The sequence below is a fragment of the Rutidosis leptorrhynchoides genome, unplaced genomic scaffold, assembly GCF_046630445.1.
Source record: "Rutidosis leptorrhynchoides isolate AG116_Rl617_1_P2 unplaced genomic scaffold, CSIRO_AGI_Rlap_v1 contig571, whole genome shotgun sequence".
Lineage (NCBI taxonomy): Eukaryota > Viridiplantae > Streptophyta > Magnoliopsida > Asterales > Asteraceae > Rutidosis > Rutidosis leptorrhynchoides.
Window position 1 is genome coordinate 36,035 of NW_027266793.1, and position 21,108 is coordinate 57,142.

At 35.8% G+C, this 21,108-nt stretch overlaps 6 protein-coding genes across 8 annotated transcripts; 2 read left to right on the plus strand and 4 right to left on the minus strand.

Moving 5' to 3' along the window:
- Positions 1-2,161: 2,161 nt before the first annotated feature.
- LOC139884569 (actin-depolymerizing factor 7) lies at positions 2,162-6,963 on the minus strand. 3 transcript variants are annotated; one of them, XM_071868585.1, is made up of 3 exons: positions 6,949-6,963; positions 3,146-3,405; positions 2,162-2,312 (listed from the first exon to the last, which is right to left on the minus strand). In XM_071868585.1, exons 1-3 carry the CDS (start codon positions 6,961-6,963, stop codon positions 2,162-2,164), a joined length of 426 nt encoding a protein of 141 aa, XP_071724686.1. The 3 variants fall into 3 exon arrangements, with proteins under 3 accessions (XP_071724686.1, XP_071724685.1, XP_071724687.1); XM_071868584.1 differs by having other exon boundaries at positions 6,940-6,963; XM_071868586.1 differs by lacking the exon at positions 6,949-6,963 and adding an exon at positions 4,770-4,778.
- Positions 6,964-10,284: 3,321 nt separating this feature from the next.
- Positions 10,285-12,483, minus strand: LOC139884573 (low-temperature-induced 65 kDa protein-like). Its single transcript, XM_071868590.1, has 4 exons — positions 12,450-12,483; positions 12,154-12,360; positions 11,662-12,057; positions 10,285-11,237 (listed from the first exon to the last, which is right to left on the minus strand). The coding sequence occupies exons 1-4, from the start codon at positions 12,481-12,483 to the stop codon at positions 10,285-10,287; spliced, it is 1,590 nt and encodes a 529-aa protein (XP_071724691.1).
- Positions 12,484-13,766: 1,283 nt separating this feature from the next.
- On the plus strand, positions 13,767-14,879 carry LOC139884570 (remorin 1.4-like). The gene is made up of 5 exons (XM_071868587.1): positions 13,767-13,910; positions 14,012-14,060; positions 14,191-14,278; positions 14,501-14,582; positions 14,685-14,879. The coding sequence occupies exons 1-5, from the start codon at positions 13,767-13,769 to the stop codon at positions 14,877-14,879; spliced, it is 558 nt and encodes a 185-aa protein (XP_071724688.1).
- A 468-nt stretch (positions 14,880-15,347) lies between these two features.
- LOC139884574 (transcription factor MYB17-like) lies at positions 15,348-16,931 on the minus strand. The gene is made up of 3 exons (XM_071868591.1): positions 16,799-16,931; positions 16,326-16,455; positions 15,348-15,882 (listed from the first exon to the last, which is right to left on the minus strand). The coding sequence occupies exons 1-3, from the start codon at positions 16,929-16,931 to the stop codon at positions 15,348-15,350; spliced, it is 798 nt and encodes a 265-aa protein (XP_071724692.1).
- Positions 16,932-17,951: 1,020 nt separating this feature from the next.
- LOC139884575 (pentatricopeptide repeat-containing protein At3g29230-like) lies at positions 17,952-19,613 on the plus strand. The gene has a single exon (XM_071868592.1). The coding sequence runs from the start codon at positions 17,952-17,954 to the stop codon at positions 19,611-19,613; it is 1,662 nt and encodes a 553-aa protein (XP_071724693.1).
- A 268-nt stretch (positions 19,614-19,881) lies between these two features.
- On the minus strand, positions 19,882-21,096 carry LOC139884577 (L10-interacting MYB domain-containing protein-like; the record flags this gene model as incomplete). The annotated part of the gene is given in 3 exon segments (XM_071868593.1): positions 19,882-20,520; positions 20,771-20,970; positions 20,973-21,096. Coding segments are annotated over 3 exon segments (963 nt in total), but the record flags the coding sequence as incomplete, so codon positions are not given.
- Positions 21,097-21,108: the final 12 nt, after the last annotated feature.

Genomic DNA, 21,108 nt, shown 5'->3' on the forward strand with positions numbered 1-21,108 from the left:
TGAATTTTTAAATTGGCTGCCATGGTTGTTCAACAGAAGTGCATGAAAAAAAAAATAAGTCAATGAAGATGATGGGGATTGATGATGTTGTAAATACATCAAACGTTCCATCTTCATCACCTGATGATTGGTTCTGCAACAAGTAATTGGGCATAATGGACTTGTGGTTCCTACTAGTCAATGTGAAACCTTTGATTGAATTTCTTTTAATATTTTGGGCAGGTTGTAAATCCTTTTTTAAAAATAATTTATGTTTCCGGAGACCGACTTTTTGCTTAGATTGTATGGATAGATTTATTTTTTTTAAAATCGTTTATGTAAGACAAAGTAGTAATTCTCTTGATCAATATTCATACTATTGCAAATAGTTATGCATGCATTAGCCACAAAGTGTTAATTGGTTTATGTACGGTATCAAAGTACATTCACCAACGTCAAAAAAGTCATGAACTATTCAGCTGCTAGTTAAGCAAAACGGACTTGTATGCGCTCAAGTAATAATTATTTTATAAGATTTGGAGCTTTTTTATTGCATGTATCACAATATTGATCACATCTCGCCTTTATTCTTCTTTAGGACTTTATTTTTGGATTGTGTACTGTGGAGGGATGCTTAGTCGGCCATATCTTTCGCAGATCGACGAGTCCTTGATGCGATGCTCCAAGGTTTTGCTTTCTAGTAACTTATTAATCGAATCACGAGTGTTGTATATGATGGGACTTTTCTACTTATCTAGCCGGGATTAATATTTATGCATTAAGGCTAAGAAGTGATAGTCTTCGAAAGGTTAGCTTTAGTCCATCATGATTTAGGAAATTGGTCCGTTGTTAACTACCTCGTACTAGCTAATTATACATATTTGTCTCCCATCATTGGTCTACGTGCCTATGATGCTTCAGATTTAGCAGCGACAAACCTGGTAGAGCTTGACCTCATGGCAACACATAACCCTATCTTAATCAATTTATCAGTTGGAGTTGGAGACAGTTCTGCAAGCATTACCGTACCAGCTAATTATACATATTTGTCTCCCGTCATTGGTCTACGTGCCTATGATGTCTTAGATTTATCAGCAACAGACCTGATAGCGCTTGACCTCATGGCAACACATGACCCTATCTTAATCAATTTCTCAGTTGGAGTTGGAGATAGTTCTACATGCATTAGCCACAAAGTGTTAATTAGTTCAACATGGTATTGAAGTACATTGACTAACGTCAAAAAAATCATGAACTATTCCGCTGTTAGTTAAGCAAAACGGACTTGTGTGCGCTCATCTAATAGTTATTTTATAAGGTTTGGAGCTTTCTTATTGCATGCCTCCTGATATTGATCTCATCTCGTCTTTATTCTTCTTTGGGACTATTTTGGATTGTGTACTGTGGAGGGATGCTCAGTCGAGCATATCTTTCTATTGGTCACATCCTGCATTCACACATGGCTATTTTCTCACCACCTACTCCCTAACGTTTGAGGGAGTTTAACATGTTTACCCTACTAAGAATTTCGCGCATTATAATGGTTTCCAAAAAGCTAAAATGCTTAGAAGGTGAAATCTTTTGGTTTCAGATGAGCATAAGGCTAATCCTTGTAAGTTTTTTCCCTCTACTTTTTTACCTTGAACCGTTTTGTATCATTATGATTCCATATCGATATAATTGTTTGCAAATCGTAAAATATTTGTATGTGATATTATGTACAATTGAGTTAATAACGGCATCATTTAGATGAAAATTTAGATGCTTAAAAACGACTACCTAATTTGAAAAATTGATCATAGTCCTACTGTCAAAATTTAAATAAATGATCTCATACAAATGACTTTTCTCTTCCACTTGAAAGAAAACAATAGGAGATTCCGAAGCTGTTAGAAAACATTAACAAAGCAGAATTGTTAGCTTAGACTAGATTATTCCTTAAACTGAAATAACACACAAGTCTTAGATCACCAAGTACAAGAAATTGGAATGTATACTTAACCGGATCATATAATCATGTTAAGAGAATAATATTACATTGCACTACGTACATACATAACATGGAATATAAATCCCTGAACAATCAAAAGAGAGAAGAAAAATACTGGGAAAACTATCGACCAACCGCGCATTTTTAAAGTTGAGGAATTATATTGTGAGCTAGTCACTAAAATCGATCCACCTAAAGAGCTCGGGCTTTAACAATGTCCATGCTCATTTCACTAGGATCTGTTGCTTGCAACTCGACTTGAATGCCATCCAATTCCCTCTTGAATCTATCCTTGGAGCTTGCATACACCATCTTCATCCTCACCATTGATATATCCGGTGACCTACAACAACGATTGAGGGCACCACAAAAATAAAAAAATAAACTTTACTTCATCCAGAAATGGTCGGGGATCATGACAATATTAGTGTTGATGACAAATACAGATAAAACAATTTATAGAATATTTACAGAACTCGCTTATTCTAGCACTTGAGAATTATACTAAACCAATTATGCCTTCAAACAACTTTAGAACATGGTAAGGATGTAACTAGAAACACACACACACATAGGTACTATGAACGATATCCAATAACTTGCACGAATTTGTGCGTCATATATACTAATAGTACGTTTTTAAGCCCTATCAAAATGCCTTGAACTAATAGGGTGTTTGGTAGAGGATATTTATATTAGAATTAGTTGGGGATTTCGAAAGTTTCATCTTAAAAAAATCATTCATGGGTTTCCCTAATAATTTTGAAAGAGCCTCAAATTGTGTGCGCTTTGTTTACCTTAGATACAAATTTGAAAGTTTGGAGACTTTTTTAAAACCCAATTTCAAAATCTTAAGCTCCCTTTGTTAAGTGTTGTAATAAAATGTCTTCGGAGATATGTTAGAGCAAGGAGCAATTGAAATATTGAAAGAAACGGACCCTATTGAGTGACCCAATTTTAAGATTTTGGAACTAGGAAAGTCCATAAAGATAAGCCAATTACACTCGCTTAGAAAGATGGTTTGAGAAGGTTTGGGTGAGGTGTTTTTAATACAGTAGTCCAATGAAGATCCTATATTCTTAAATAAATTGAGATTTCTTGCAGGATATTAACCGGATGATGATGAGCGATCATCACTGGATAGACACAAAGCCTCGGTTTGGGAAGAAATTTTACCATGCAACGAAGAAGATCTTGCTTTTCTGGCAGTTTTCATTGGTGGTGAAATCAAAATCATAGACAGCATAGCGACACTCGTTGGCAGGGAGAGAAGCAGTGAAATCGTCGTAGGTTTCATCAGGGCTTCCAAGTCTGTCCACAACAACCTTTTGAGAGTCTATCCTGAACACAATGAACCTATAGTTCCGCTTTGATTTCAGTTCCAAGAACTTGAGCTTACACTCATCATCCACTGCCATTCCTGACGCTGCGTTCGCCTATAATTATAACATACAAAATTGTTGATATTTCATTCACTATTATGACCTCTGTCCAAAAATAATTATCACTTTTTCTAAACAAAATATATAGGAAAAGCGACAACTATTCTAGGAGTGAGAGAGTATATGTGCAAATAAACAACGAAAGAATTATTGGAATGATCACATATGACGTCTGCCATGAAAGAAAGTCACCCTTAATTAATATTCATTTTCGCAACATTGAGTATCATCTAAGTCGCCCTTAATTTCCCTCTTAATTGAAAGTGTGATTGAGGAATTCATCCAAATTTAGAATCTAAATGAAAGAGAGAAACATCGAGGCAGAAAGAAAATAAAAAAGGCATACCATGGTGTTGTTCAATGAATAAGACGAGAGCTTAATTTGTTTGAAATTGTGACCTGAAAAAGATTTGATATGACGAATGAGAGGAAAAGTGAAAGAATGAAAGTGGAATAATAGGATTTTGAGAGAGGGAGAAGAGAAGAGATCCTTAATTGTGGGGGAAATCTGAGTCAAATTCGGAGCCGAAGAGAATTTCAAGGTACAAGTTAGGGTTGGGAATTCTCCATGCCTTTGTGAGGCTCATAATCATCAATTATTCTCATGTCATGATGTCAAGAACACAAAAATAGTATTTGATTCTGAAAAATAATTCGCTGCTTAGCAAAATGATGTACTAGCCACCAGTATATTAATGATATACATAATGTGGCATAAGAAGAGGTTAATTAAATCTAATAGTCTTGGAATTTTTTTCGATTGTCCTTTTTTCTCTTTCCTTTTCTCCACGACTCATTCAAACTCCAAGTCTAAAACAAATTATGATGTTGCACAAGTTATATATTTTATCTTTTAATTTTTGTTTATGCTTTTTAATTTAGTAGATTAACACCAAAAATATACTTTATGTCTATAGCGGATTTGTAAACATTAATGTAAGAAATTTGTAAGGCAGAATAATATGATTTTATTTTTATAATAATAAGATTTTTATAAATAAATACGTAAAATAAGAAAATTTAAGTTGCAAAGAAAAAAAAAAGTAACACGACTATTATAGGGTGGTCAATTCATATGATCATCAAAAAATTAAATAATTTTAATATACACATTGCGCATCATTTCAATATTTTTAAAAGAAAATAAGAGTTCTAAGAATACAATACATATTGAAACTTAGTATAAAAGAAACAACAGTCATTGAGACCGGACTAAAAATAAAAAGGGAAACGTTTAGAGTTTTTTGAAATTTCAAGCAACTTGAAGGACTTTATCGATCGCCAGCATAAACAAAAGATGGACTGGCCATAAGCTCTAGACCAAAACGCTATCTCTATCTCTCTCTTTGTCACCACACTTCTACCATCGACTGACAAAATATTTTATCAAAGCCAAGCAAGGTCTACACACTTTCACATTAAACAATGAAAAATTAGACCTCAGCTTTTAAGAATGTCGTGTGTAATTATAATAATTTTTGTGCAATAGATTAATGCCACTTTATAAACATTCATACAAATGATTGAACACTATTTATTACTCGTTCCTTGCTTTCACAATCGTGTAAATAACAATCTACCTATAACCAATATCTTTATTATTACTACAACAAAAGGTAATGCAACTACATGTATTCTATAATATAATATGTATTTTGGGCTGATTAAAAGTCACTATAGTGATGTTCGCATGCGCTATCAACACGGCATAAATGTGACTTAATTATAATCAGTGGCGAAGCGAAAGAAAAAAAATTTGGATGTTCAAATTTATAAAGACTTAATTGACAATAAGGACCTCATAATTTATATTTCTAACATAGCTGTTTAGTAATTAACTTTTAATAATTTAGGCTTGGACTCAATCTTAATATAAATATTAGAGTAAATATGATTTAAAATCAATGATTTTCTTATTAACTGAATGATTAAATTGAATATAAAGATAATATATTTATTGACATATAGTGAGGACGCAAAAGATTAATATGAGAAATTAAGGATCTATTAAAGGTTGGTTCTATTCTATAGGGTCTAAACACATAACTCCCTAATAAATAACTACTACGTCACAGATTATATGTACATAGCCATCCCATACTTTTTTTTTCTCCTGACTTTGAACACCCAAGTCATAACGTGCCTTCGCTCATGATTATAATCTCATCTAACACGCTTAAAACGTCGTCGTATATGTTGTTTTTTCAGTAATAATAATAAATAAATGGTTAGCGCATACTTCACACAAACATAAACAACTTCGTATGTCTTATTATATAATTCTATTTATTCCATTCCATTCCTCCAAAAATAAAATTCCAGACTTAAATTGCAAATTAGGGTTCAATTACATCTGCAATACAAATAAATTAAATAATGGCGATAAATATGGTGCTGGAGCATGAATATTGATGTTACGTGTGTTTATCGAATTAACGATTTATCAGGTATCTTCTTCTTTTTGATAGTATTAACTTTTTTCCTTTACAATATATATGCATCTAATGGTATAAGTAGATTTACTTTTCTGCTGCTAGTCACCATAAATCTACAGTCGCCCTCCCTCTATATGTATGTGTGTGTCTATCATCATAGGTTATGATTCTATCAGATCCTATGTAGTACCGGGATCGATACACATCGGATTTTGAGATGGGTACTTGAGCCAGAAACGACAAAGCGGAAAAATGGCCAAAGACGAAAAGTGGAGAAGGAGGCCATGGTTTTTTTTTTTTTTTTCAATTAGCCAACAATCTAATAAGAAGAAAATTAATTTAATAATATAGGTTGTCTAATTAGGAGGTTGCAAAAGGCATATAAAAATTAATAGGTTGCAAAGGGAATAGTAAAATTGATAGGCAGCAAAAGGCATAGGAAAATAAATATAGAACTTATATATTAAATCTGATCCACGTTAGATCTTAAGTATCAAAACTCTCATCCTCTCTTGTTCACATGATAAATGTAGGTATTAATTATTATGAAGGTAAAATTAATAGTAATAGTTTATTGTGTTGACTAAAAAAAAAATATTCCATCCGTCTCAAAATAGATACAAATTTTTACATGTAAATTACATTGAAAAATTTGTATTTATTTTGGGACGGAAGTAGTAGTTTATTGTGTTGATATAGTTATGTAGTTGCTGAAAATTGTAGTTAAAAAGCACCAGATATAAATTTTTCAATACAAATTTTATATTGAAAAATTTACATCTATTTTGAGACGGAGTGAGTATTTGAATATAGTTATGGGTAAATCAGGTCGCAAAAGTTATTTATAGCAACGAGTAGCTAACGGTTAGTAAAAGTGACTTTTACCTTCGGATTTTAACGATTTAGTAGTAGGTGGAGATTATTAGCTACTAGAATATTGACAATGGTCAAAAATCCGTCCGATAGGATTTGAGGGCTATAGTCATGATTAAATGAATTATAACTATGTTTTTTTGGGAGTGGGTAGTTGGCATTTTGTTTGTAAGGTCTGCTTACATAAACTTTGAGACCTGTTAAGACAGATCTGAAGCACCCTAGTAACCCTCTTGTAGCTCATTGACCTTTATATAGAAAGCCTCTCAATTACTTGCTCAAAACTTTTTTTTTAGAGGAACTACTCAAAACTTTGTTGTACTTCACATGTGAATCTGAAAAAATAAAAACATTTACTTTTATAAACTCAAACAGGTTTTTAAACAGATGTCTTAGATATATATGCTAAAATCTAACCAATGTATAGTATGATATCATCTTGCAAATAAGAAGCCTTTTAGATCTGTAAAGACAATCGAACAGTACTACACGGGTATAGAAAATTAGACCGCCTAGGAGACAAGAAAAAAACGCCATGAAATGAAAATGCGGATTAGATAGATGTCTTTGACTACTTTAATACTTTTTGAAGCCATTTAGTAGTCGTGATCGTGTGAAAGTGTTCATAATTTAAATGAGCAATTGAATCATTCCCATTTTTGGTGGTTTTATTCTAGAGCATGGAAATAAGAAGCCTTTTAGATCGGTGAAGGGAATAGAGAGGTACTTGGTTAGAAGGTTAGACCCCCAGAGAAAAAGAAGAGGAAGAAATTGCCATGGAGGCTCCATACTAGAATCTAACCATCAAGATGAAGCAAAGGCCTTAATTGAAGAAGAAGCGAACTTCGGCTCCAAGCATTGAAAAAGAAGCAAAAGCTTTAATTGACTTTGGCCTCACTCATGATTTAATTATGAAAGATGCATTTTACGTAGAAGCAATTGATGAAGCAAAAATCTTTCTCGGAGATGTTTAATTTCTCTCTTTCGTTTTTTTGTGTGTGTTTTTTTTTTTTTTTGGCATTAAAGCGGCGTTCTCTTTTGCTTCGATTTGTCCTTTGTATAAAAATATATATATACGAAAGTCCTTAACCTCTTTTCTATTTTCATTAAATATTGTTTCTGAAAAAGTAAGAAATTAATAAAGCTTCATAACCATAGATTAGTGTATATTTTCCAAAAAGTATAGTTTCTAGGAGTACACTGCTTCTTTGTAAGTTGTAAGATCTCCTCATCTATTTAAGACAATTGGCGTGTGCTTCTAATTCTTTTCTCCACTTCCTTTAATCAATAAGAGACATAAAGTTATCATCCAAATTCTTCCCCTTTTCTTTTTCTTTTTCGTTTGCGTCTCCTAACTTTTGTATGATTTTATTTTCTTCTACCATTTGAAAAACTTGTATTGACAATAGTGTCTAGTGATGTAGAATCAATTCTTTTTCGTATGCGTCTCCTAACTTCTGTACGATTTTATATTTTCTACTACCTTTGAAAAACTTGTATTGACAATAGTGTCTAATTAATCATGTTGAAATTCAAATAACTAGATCTACACTAAATTTTAAGAGTACGGAAGCAAAGATAGAAACTTTCTCTAACCAGAAAGAGAAATAGATGGATTTGTAACAAAAGAAGAGATGAATGTGAGATGAGCAAGTAAAAAGACAGTAGCAGAGAGTGTTAAATCAGCTACTACTAGTGAAGGAATGGTGCGCGAGTGTGAGTAGACAGAAAGAAAATAACAAAAGAAAGGATTTTAGCTTGTATGCTTATGATTTACTTCTTCTTCAATGTAAAAACACAAACTATTTCAACTAAGAAACAATATCACGAAAATGGCAATGTCAAGTGTTGAATGAATTTTTCTATTCTCTTCACTGAAATTCAGTCTCACATTTGAGAGCTTAAATACAGACACAAAGAAACCCTAGCATATTTTTAACCTATCATAACATGCCATCTGGCGCTAAACCACTACTACTTTTTCCAGAGCTCCAATTGGCTCTTTTTACAAAAAGAAATGCTGTACAATCCACAGCCGGGAATAATGACAAAATAAAACACCTAATTTTATTTTTCCAATCTAACCCAGAATTTCATAAGCTAAAGTTTAAAACAAAAGCATCATTAAGATTAGTAACATTAGTTCCCTTGATTTCTCCAACTTGTCTTTGTAGCACTTGATGGATAAATTTGTTGTCAGTTGGGTATCAACTACCAAGATTGGCGTTTCTTCATGAGGCATTTCATCAAACACCTTGTCTTCACATCAAACTTCACTCTCAAGCAATCCAGTTTATGCAATGATGCACCCAAAAACAGAACACATATGACAGAAATAACCTAACTATCACAATTCTACTAGACAAGAAATCCTAAATTTGATAGCTTAGGGTTCCACTAACAGATGATCAGAACCAAGAGTGAGTGGACATACCGAATTGAGGACATGGAAGTGTAGAAGATGGGATGATCATCAGAAGCCCTCAATTCTATCCGTCAATTACTTCAAAGGGAACCGTCAATTTCTGAGAATTTGAATCCGTCAATTGCGCTAAGAGCAAAAAACCCTATTCTTTTGAATTGGGAATTTGTTTTGTCCGTGTCCGTCAGTTCTTGGCTTTTAGAGCCTCCGTCAACTGCTTTGTGAAGAGAGATAACGTTTCCGTCATTCTCACGAACCATTCCGTCAATTACTTTGATTTTTCCATCAAGCACTCCAATATTTCCGTTGATTTCTCTAAGAGAGCCATCAACACCGTCAATTGCGTAATGCTTTCCGTCAAACACAGTATTTACCGTCAATTCCATAGTTTTGTTTCAATTGATCCGTACGTTTTCCCTATTTTGCAATAAGGTCCTTCAAGATCAAATCTTTCTCAAATGATCCCTTCTCAGCTTCAGATTTCAACACTTGCTGCTGCTTTTTACCAGATAGACTATAGTCCTTGTTTTCTTTGCTGTCCTTAACCAATCCATACTCCTCCCGAGCTAATTGTCGACCAGCATCTTCCCCAGATTCTACTTCAAGATATTTACTAATTTACTCGATATTTTTGTGACCACTGCATTTACGAATTCTCCCTTCAACGAGCACTTCTTCTTCCTGATCTTCTTTCTTCTCACGGAAGCCATCAAGCTTTCAATTACCACCACAAAACAACCATGTTCAACGAATCAAATCTTTGCGACACTTGCGGGATTTTTTTCTTGTGAAAGACTTGATGCATCACCAACAAATTTTATTTCTAAGAACTCAACATTGCATGATTCTATTATCACGTTAGAATCAATATTACTACGATCTATAAGCTCGAGTCTTTAGCATAACCAAGAAAAATCATTTCACTCTAAGGGCGAAGTTATCATTCATTTAAAGACCGACTGATCGATAAACTCAAGTAAGAAGAAGCTTATTATTTTACACCATAATCAAAATACGTACATAAACACACAACATATAGTCACAAACACAAAACATAACATAGCAGCATTTAATTTATACGCACAACAAAAGAGTGTCTGTCCCATTATTATTACTAAGTATTAAAACAAAATGAAATCAACCTCAGTTGGTGGATTCCTGGAGCCTCCTCTCCCCTCCTTGCAGGCTACTATCATGTTCTACTTCTTCTGTTACAGTCTCACTACCATATGGAGGTTGAGTTTGTGTAGTATGAGATTTATCTTCTTTTCCAAATAGTGAACCCACAGCTCCTTTTAGTTTATCCACCACACCTGCTTTCACTGGAGAATCCACCCTTTCGTCTTCTTGGCCCAAGTGCCTTTTCACTTGTTCCGACTCCGTCACAACCCCAACCGGCTTGCTGATACTAGTGTCTTCTTCTCCTTTCCTCTTATGCAACGCATCAGAAATAACCCCAGATAGTGCCCTGTCCTCCTCACCTGGCTTCAACTTCTCCGATAAGTATTCTTTCACTGAGACTCCCTTATCTTGATCCTTAATCTCGCTCCCTTCCTCGGCAGTATTGTTCGTACTAGTTCCTCGGATTTTGGAAACTGCCGTGCTTCCGGCTCCGGACACTTTCTCGTAAACTGGAGTTAGCTTGTCCGTCACGGCACTCGCAATTTTCTGTCCGTATCCAACTGGTGGTTCTTCTGCCTTGGCACTTGTTGTTTCTTCTTGGTGTGTTTCTGCCATTGTCTTGTTGTCTCTCTCTCCATACCCGAGCTTTGATGCCATGATGTTTTTCGCGGCAACCGCTTTCTCTGCTATCGCGGAAGTAGCAAATGAAATCTTGTCAGAGTAGCTGCTCGGATTTGCTGTTTCTTTAGGACTCTCTGTGCTGCTGGTAATCGGTGTTGGAGGTGTTTGTTCAGGAGAAAACTGGTCATGACTTCCAGTGGGTGTATGTAAGATTTCATCATGGACTTTTGTGGACGCGCTCTTATCTGGTTCTGTTCTAGATAAACTATGCTCTTGTCCTGTTTCGGATTCCGAAAAAATGTTCATTTTGTCCAAGGATTGAATAATTGGAGTAACTCCAGCCTCCTCACCACCTGAAGAAAAAAAACAAAACAGAAACTTCCAATTAGCTAGCCTTCTACATTTTAGAATTTTGCAAAAATCAGATCATTTACACGCACCGAAGTCAGCAATAGATTAAAAGCAGTCCTCATTATCAAAGAGCTTCAAATATTTGTTTCGTACATCAAAACTCAAACTTTAGCACTCCCTCCGTACCCTAATTAACCATGGCATTTCCTATGTAATGAAAAACTTAACCATCACTAGAATTGTCATATGCCATACCTCACTAAAAAATTATAAATTTAGCATCACATTTTAGTACCTCTTGCCACTGTCGGAAATTAACATCAATGGCTAAAATTTGTCATACCTCACTAACAAATCAAGTGGTAATTTAACAGCACGAATTCTGATAAATCAAATATAGGTTCTAAGTAGTGAAAAGTAGTCTACCGATGCCGGTTGGGTCGGTAACTTTAGTCTGATAATTGGAAGGAGAACGAGCATTTGGGCCGTGTGGATCCTCCTCCAGGGTAATTGGTCTATCCAAATCGACTCTTGGTCGATCACCTCCTTGAGTGTATGCCAAGGGCTTAACCGGATCAGTCTCTCCGCGGTTTTGGGTTCCCCCTCGAGTAGCATGAAAGTCGACGGGAGTGTTCTGAGGGGTATGAAGTCCTTCTCCCACAATCGCACTCGTCTTTCCACTTGTGCCCCTTGTTCCCTCCTTCATTGCCGGAGGATCAACGCTCATTGGAGTTGGCCTATCATAGTTAAGCCCCGGTGGCATAAAAGTACTTTCCGGTTGCCCGCCTCCACTAGAGCTCTTGATTTTAGAAGATTCATACACTGCACGCACATGTATATAATAAGTTATAATATTTACATAATTAATCAGTTAGTTAACTTCTAATTAGTACATAATTAATACTAGTAATTACTTACTTGGGGCGTCATGGATATCAGGATCTTCAACGGACTCTTCTTCGTAGTCATCTTCTTCGTCCAAGTCATGATCATCTGGGACATCATCATGATCATCATGGCCATGTCCATGCTTAGTAAGTGTATCCTTAATCTTCTTTGCCTTTGCCTTAACTTTCTTCAATACCGATTTCTTCTCATGAGGTTGCTCTTCTACTTGATCACCCTCTGCCACAATTATTTAACATTAAACAATAATTAAAACATTAATTCATAGACAAATTAAAGGAAAAAATAACATTACAATGCGTAATTACCAAAGTGATGTTGTTGTGCTATTTGGGAATCCATGATTGAAAACTTTTTTTGTTTTTGCTATTGGAAATGATAAGATGTTTGTTTGTGTTGTTCGTGCTGTTTAGAGGAAACAGGGGAAGTTAATTTATTATAGAGAGAGTTATGCCACCGTTGCATGAATATGGCGATATGGGGACGTGACACGTGGATTATGACGACCAGTTTTCTCCGTATGACACGTGTAATGTACTATATGGTATACGTGGCGTTCTTTCCGTAGTGAAGTAGTTAATGCATGTAAAATGGAATAGATCAGACAGTCATCTCTCTTTTTCTTTTTTTTAAAAGTCAGACAGTCATATCTATCGAGATATAATATATTTTAAAATATCGAATAGGTGTTTCGTAGTGGAAGGCACACGAGTACAAAGCCGATAGCTCTAGTAGTCATTTTGGAATTTTCTTATAAATAAATAATCCTTGTCACTTGGCAAAAGAAGGAAATAGAAACTGTGAATTAGTGTTTTGGACTACTAGTTTAATTAAAGCCAGCACATCCGTTTTAAAGTCGGTTTACTAGTTCACTAAGTTATATGGCATCTGTGTGGCTAGCCCTCTCTCCATAGTTGTTTCGGTTGGACATACAAACCGTTTCATACTGAAATTTCAAGTACAGCCTTTATAGTTGACTGGTCGTACGTTAATCTTCAAATTTAAGACGAACTATTCATATGAACTTTCACTTGAATCGGTAAGAATAAACTCATAACAGAAAGCAACCATGTACTGTACATCAATATGGCGAAAATACCTTTCAAATAAAATGATATGTTTCAATCAAGGGCAAGACTTACGTACGCTTCTTTACGTACGCTACGTACGCTTCTCTGCTTTAAACAGTTGTACTGTTGGTCAAACGTACAACCGTTTAAAGCAGAGAAGCGTACGTAGCGTACGTAAGGAAGCGTACCTAAGTTTTTTCCTTCAATCAATTGATTTTGATGGGGTATTTTCGTCATTCTATTTTTGCAACTGGTACGATTTTTTACCACTTTGAATTGAATATATATATATAGAAAAATTTGGAATATATTGTAAGAAATAATTATTATTCCTAGAAATAAAAATTATTCTGATGGCGTGGACGAGTGATGATATGCCAACGCATAGCAGGACAAAGTAATAATAGCTACCAATCCATCCAGCTCAGTCGCATTCCTTTCAAACCACAGTTTCATCCTTCCCACTCCCAAATATAATATCTCATCAACCCTATCAATTATTACTTGTTTATTAAGTACTCCATAAAACAGACAATTATTGTTTTTGCTGAAAAAATGGCGGAGGAGCAACCAAAGGAGGTGGAAACCACCGTCACCCCATCCGATCCACCACCTCCGACTTCCGATGAGAAAGCCGCCGTAACTCCTCCACCTCCTCCCGCTGAAGAGAAAATCGACGAGTCTTTATCACTTGCTGTTGTTGAAAGTAATTAATTAACTCCTCCTCCATCAATTTTACTTCTTTCTTCATATTTTACTTTAAATTATTGTTTTACATATATATATTTTTTATTTTACAGAGTTCAGAAGCTGTAAAGGAGAAAAGCTCTGAGGGTTCTGTAGGTCGAGGTAATTTATCTCACGCAACACTTGAATAGGAGGAGTAGAGTACTAGAGGGGTTGAATATTAGTCTGATTTGATCTATATATTTGTATATTAATTTTGGGTGATTTTTTAATTTTTTTTATTAATATTCAGATGCTGCTCTGGCAAAACTTACATTAGAGAAGAAAGATTCGTTTATCCGAGCATGGGAAGAGAATGAAAGAAGCAAAGCCATGAACAAGTATGTATGCATATATCAAGCTTCCTTATTATTATTGTCAGGAATGTTTTCGTTTTGCTTGCACTGTGATTATAAAATCTGAGTTCATGAGTTTCCTTTTGCTTGCACACTAGACTTGTTTGAGTTGAATTGGTATCAGTATCGATAAGACATACGTCATTTAAGTAGATTCTCTGATTTCTTCCCGAAACTCGTCTTGATAATAAAAACTTTTGGTGGCAGGGCTCAAAAAAAGTGTTCAGACATCGAATCATGGGAGAAAAGGAAGGCAGCAGCCATAGAGGCTGATTTGAAAAAATTGGAGGTGACCATCAGAAAGTTTTGTCTTTGCTTTGCCTTGATTTTATTATAGTTAGTATTAGATTAGCGTATACTGATATTCGTCCAATAATGAAATGACGTCCAGGAGCAATTGGAGAAAAAGAAGGCTGAATATGTGGAGAAAATGAAGAACAAAATAGCTATCATCCATAGACAAGCTGAGGAGAAGAGGGCAGTCATTGAAGCCCAGCGCGGAGAAGAGCTTCTCAAAGCAGAAGAGATGTCTGCAAAGTACCGTGCTACTGGAACAACCCCAAAAAAGTTCCTTGGTTGTTTTTGATGCATATAAAAGCTTCAACATTTCATAGAGGAAACAAAAGAAAGAAGCCAAGTACTACATTTATTTATGTATGGAATATTATTGAGTGTTTATATGTTGGTTTAATGTAAATATGTTCTTTGATTTGTATGGAGAAGAAGGGTGTATTCAGTTTCAGGTATTAATTTGTACATGTAAAGTTATTGAATTTCTAAGACATTATATAAGATTGTAATAAAATCAGTTAAAGGATCAGATACTACCAGAGTTTAATCATTCATACCAAACACATATATATGTATGCACAATACTGAATTACAGGATTTCTGAGGAGTGCAAACTGCAAAAAGAAAAAGAATTAACCTCCTCTCGTATGCTATTTGGTTTTAGTGTTCAACTGCGTTTGGGATGATGACTCTAGGAAAACAACTAACCATGTATAGTAATACTAACAAAAGGACCCAATGTGCAGAAAATCCTAGAAAAGTTTCAGTTGGATTTGAGGTCTAGAATATCAGAGAAAACATCCGTATGCTGTTGCAGAAACTCCATATCGTTGTCACCGGAGAAGTCGAAAAACATCTGCAACGAGCTGTCCAAAGAATACGCCAACTCATTAGAACACGAGACAGAACGGTTGAAGTTAAGCTGATCTCCTCCATCTGGTTTATCGTTGACTTCTTGTTTAACGATGGTGTTATTTGTCGCTTTAACTGCGTCTGATTTTAGTTTCTTCGATGCCGAAGAAGACTGGGAGACTGAACTTTCGGCTTGACTATCTGAATCTTTCATATTAATCTTGCGGAATCCTTCTCCAACTCCAGAATTCCATAACTGAAGAAAGATATCAGACTCAACATTGTTGTCGGACTCAGATTTCACAATGCTTATAACCTCTGACTGATTATTATTCCATGAAACATTGCTGACTATGGAGGATTCCCTCTTTCGCAGATGCGTGTTCCAGAAGTTCTTAATCTCATTATCCGTTCTTCCAGGTAGATGGGAAGATATCTGAGCCCATCTGGAGTTTCGCAAAACACATTAGAGAAAGGAAAGTAAGTACAAACATCTAAGATCATGATTGGAAATTTCAACAAACTAGCACACAGACCATATATAGGCTAAAAAACGGATTCACAAATCACAATCTCATGGCAAACAACAACAACCAGATATACATTTTTCAGCAGTACAGGCACATAAACTTTGGTCAAATTTACGAATTGCCACCTGAACTTTCAAAAGTTCCAATATATCTGATCTTTGGAATCCCAAACCTGCCATGGTGGGATTCCATCATGGCATTGACAGGTACGCATATCCAGATGCGGTTCAGTTATTCAATTGGAAAGCTAAGATAGTAAATTGCAAAGTTGACCAAAGTTGAAGTACCTATACGGTGTCGTTGCAAGTAAAGAAAAATAAAAGAAAAGAGGAGAGGAGAGGAGAGCAATAGTGTATTACTTGTTACCAAGGAGAGCTTGGAGTTGGACAATGGTGGCTTCTTCTTCAGAAGTAAAGGGACCTCTTTTAATGCCTGGACGAAGATAGTTCAACCATCTCAGCCTACAACTTTTCCCACATCGAAGAAGCCCTGAGAAAATTATCATTATTATTTTACTTGCAAATTTATCACCAATATAAAATTTGTGATGGATAGTTTAGAAAACATATTTTCTATGATTGATTTCTGCAAACAAAGGCCCTTATTTTTTATTTTATTTTTATCAAAAATGTTTTTTCAGGCTAACTAAAGAGTGAAGCTTTCCCTGATTTTTGCAAAAGGGAACTAATTTATTTTTTAATTGCAGGAATTTTTCTCAGGCATTGAAAAACTATTAATCTAAGTAATAAAGATTACAAGTTTGAAAAGCTTAGTAAAATAGTCCAGGTAAAAAATGAATTTTGCAGAAAAAGGAAGACTTTGTTTTTCAAACCTGCATGTTGGGGGAGAGTTCGCCAGCTGCCATGGCCATGTTTTTGGATATATTGAGCTAATTTGATGTCTTCATCAGGAGACCAACTCCCTCTTTTCACAACCTCCTTATCACAACAAGGCCTTCTTCCCATTTCTCAATATTTATTTAAAATAATAACCCAGAACAGAAAAGAAGAGAAGCGAATTTCTAATTTATGATGATCATGAAGCTATCATTAACTTTAATTTTTTTCATCAATGGCGGAGAGAACGAGAGGGAGAGAGAATAAATTGGATGGGACTAATCAATACTCTCAGTTAATGACAAAGCTGGAGAGCCATTAAATATTTGATTTAAGTAATAGTTTGCTTGGATATAGGGACAACAATGTGACAATTGTAGAGTAGGACAACATTTATTTTCTGAGGGACTTCATTAAAATATGAGATCAAGCAAGATTTTGTTTATATGTATAGAGAGAGACAGAGAGTTCTTTTCTAGTAGTATTTGCAGAGAATTAAAAGTTGCAGGATCGGTCAACAGAGTAACACTCCCAAAACAAACCCTTGTTCAAAAACCAAAACAAAAATGGCTAATTACATGATAGCTCTCTAATTTCGTAAACCTTGCAACTTGGTACTTGGATTTATGTTTTTTTCTTATTTGTCTAACTTGAACCGAAATTACCGAATCGATCAATCCGGTTAATGAATCAGCCTGGAACCATCAAGACATAAAAAATGCTTCTCGACAACATGGTATGCAAAGTAAGATTCTTCTTAACGGAAGAAACTTATATGCCCGATGATTTAAGTAGCAAAGTGCAAACTTTGAAAGATTTGGTGAAACATTGAAAAGTAAACTAAAGTGCAAGTGCATAACACTAATTTCAGAAACTAACTTGTCTTTTTTCCTTATTTGCAGAAAAAATGTGTGAAAGTCAGTTTGACGTGGTGACTTGCAGGTTACACATTGCATGAGAATGAGATGGACACGCGCCACTCTTCGGTTTACCTTCTCTGAACCAAAATCAAATCATGATTAAATCGGTTCAACGTTCTATTGAACCGGAAAAAAAAAACAAAAAAAATAGAACGAATATCAAATATGAATGACAAAATTCTCAGTTCGTAGTAAATAATTACGACAGTTGCTTCAGCCACAAGTCTAAATGCTCAACTTAGACCAGAGAGTATTCCATTTCATCCCAATATGCACACTGAATCAACTAAAGCAGATTCACGGTTTCCTCATCACAACTTCCCTCTCACGCAACATCCAAATCTTCTCCAAATTCCTTCGTCGATCCACTGAGTTTGGGTCTATGGATTACCCCAACATGATCTTCTCTGGACTCGATTTTGGAATCTTCAGCGACGATCAAATCCTGATTTGGAATGCCATGATCAGAGGGTTTGCTTTCAATGGCCCATTTCGGAATTGCGTCCAACTGTTCGATGAAATGCTTCATAGAGGAGTAACCCCTGACAATTACACCTACCCTTGTGTTTTGAATTCATGCGCTCAAGTGGGACTTCATGAAAAAGGAAAAGCTGTGCATTGCCAGATTATAAAGTCTGGGTTCGAGTCCAATCTCACTATTTCAAGCTCGCTGTTTAATATGTATGCGAAAACATGCGAGGGTCGTGATGTAAAATTAACCCTTTTACGTAAGATTTTTGACGGTATGTTGACTAGACCAGTAGAAATATGGAACCGAATGATTGCGCTATATGTGAATGTGGGTGACGTGAAGAGTTCAAGAGAGTTGTTCAATCAAATTCCAGACAAAGATGTAATTTCTTGGAATTCTATGATCTCTGGCTATGCAAAAACAGGGGAAATAGAAAAGGCAAGAGATTTATTCGAGGCCATGCCAGAAAGAAATGTAATTTCTTGGACGTCAATGGTGAAAGCATATGCCGATGCAGGAGACCTTGAAACAGCTAGAAAGTTTTTTGGTCAAATGCCTTGCAGGAATTTAGTTTCCTGGAATTGTATGATCTCAAGCTGCACGCAGAATGGAAAGTATGAAGAAGCCTTGAATCTTTTTGTTCAAATGCAATCAGAACGCATTAATGCAGACGGATACACCTTCGTTTCATGCTTGACAGCATGTTCCAACTTGGGTGCTTTAGACTTTGGGAAATGGATACATCATTACTTCATAGAAGGTTGGTCTCAACTAGGGATCGAGGTCGGAACGGCTCTTGTCGAGATGTATGCGCAATGTGGAGATGTAAATAAAGCCTTTACAATCTTTGTTAAGATAGGAAATAAAGATGTGTTTTGTTGGAACGTAATGATTAAATCGCTAGCAATCCATGGAAGAGCAGAAGAATCTATTAAGATCTTTTACTTGTCTCAAGAAATCGGAATAAAACCAAATGACTTTACATTTAGCAGTGCGTTGTTTGCGTGTAGCCATGGAGGCTTGGTGGGAGAAGGTAATAAAATTTTCCTCAGTATGGAGAAAGATTATGGAATCAGTCCGAAGAGCGAACATTTCTGTTGTTTGATTGATTTATTTAGCCGAAATGGTCAGATAGAGGAAGCAGTGAAAGTTCTGAAGAATATGCCTTACAGGCCTGATATCGCAATTTGGGGAGCTTTGCTTGGGGGCTGCAGAGTTTTGGATGACATAAAATCTGCCGAGAAGGTTGTGGCGAGTGCTTTAAAGTCGGGAATTACTGAACCAGGAGTGTTTGTACAGATGTCAAACATTCATGCATTGGCTGGTCAATGGATGGAGGCTCAGAGAGCAAGAAAGAGTATGGAAGAAAGGAAAATATGGAAAAGAGCAGGGCATAGTATAGTTTTGAAAGGTGTTTAATTGTTAAATACTCACTGAGGTTTATGCCAAAAAGAAAAAAGTTAGCCCTTCATTTGAAAATCTTTAATAGATCAAAATACGTCAGAATTCGACTAAAATTTACATTTCTAGCAATTGTTACAAATGTCATGAAGGGGAAAAAGAAAATTAAATTCTGTTTGTAACAAGTGGACACTAATATATCTTAGTTTATGGCCACATCAAGTGCTATATTAACATCACTACAGGAGTCATCACCAATACATTCCATTCCATTGGTTGTTGAAAGTTACATGGAATGGGGAGCACTTGATTTCAGGCGTTGCAACCATGCAATCTTAACACTTGGTTTCTTCAATTGAAGGAAAACTTCTCTGTATTCTGTTTTTAAGAATACATCCAAGGCAAACAAATACAGGTCACTTCCTTGTTCTATCTCCTCCGTCTGGTCAAGACATTCGATGCATTCACCAATGCTGTAGGTAAGAAGATCTTTCGGAACATTCCTTGATTCAAAGAGACGATGAGTACATGCCTCATTCATTCTCGGAGGTTCTGTGACCGTTGCAGCATTTTTTGATTCCATAGCATCATTGAGATGCTCGGTTTCTGGCTGTCGACTGCCTGGCTCCTTCATCTGTACAAGAGAAGAGCCAGATTTATCGTTATGCCTCCTACGCTGAATTGGAGGTTCTGTGGCAGTTGCAGCATTTCTTGAATCCATAGCATCATTGAGATGCTCGGTTTCTGGGTGTCGACTGCATGGCTCCTTCATCTGTACATGAGAAGAGCCAGAATTATCGTTATGCCTCCTACGCTGAATTGGAGGTTCCCAATCTCCAGAACTTATTGTTCCAGTATATATGATTTCCAAGTCCTCGGTGTGCTCCAGTTTCTTATGCCGAAATTGAGCAGCATCTGGGTTTGCCTGCACCATTATCAACTTATCTAGCTTAAATTCGAGGGAAATAGTTGAGTCAGTAGGTTACTTAAAAAATTAAACAAATCGGATGGTTTAAATCGATGCTCTTATCAAGTTGGTTTTGAATAGACCAGACCAGATCAGTATTTGATATCGGTTTAGTCAGTTTTGATTCGGGTCTGCTTGGTTTTGGCATAGCTGGTTTGCTTTTGTTTCATAATATTGAACCATTGAGAAAGTCATGAATCAAGCTTACCTGGATGTAGATTCTCCAGTCACCCTCACTTGCACCGAGTTCATTGGTAACTGGATCCCACTTCATACTGCTAGTGCTGGTTAGTTTATACCAGATTTTCCATTGTTCCTTAGTAACATCCCAATGATTCTTGATTTGTTTCCTAGTAACAATCAAGCCCGAGTTTTCATTAAATGATTCAACAATATTTCTCCAGCCTTGTTAAAATGTGTTCCAGGTTTATTCCCTTTCAATGTCTGTTCCATGCATAGATCAATAAACAATTTGTGAAAGCCAGGAGTCCAAGTAATTTTTAGCGTTTGATCTGGTGGTGTACTTGACAAGCTTTGCCCACTCAT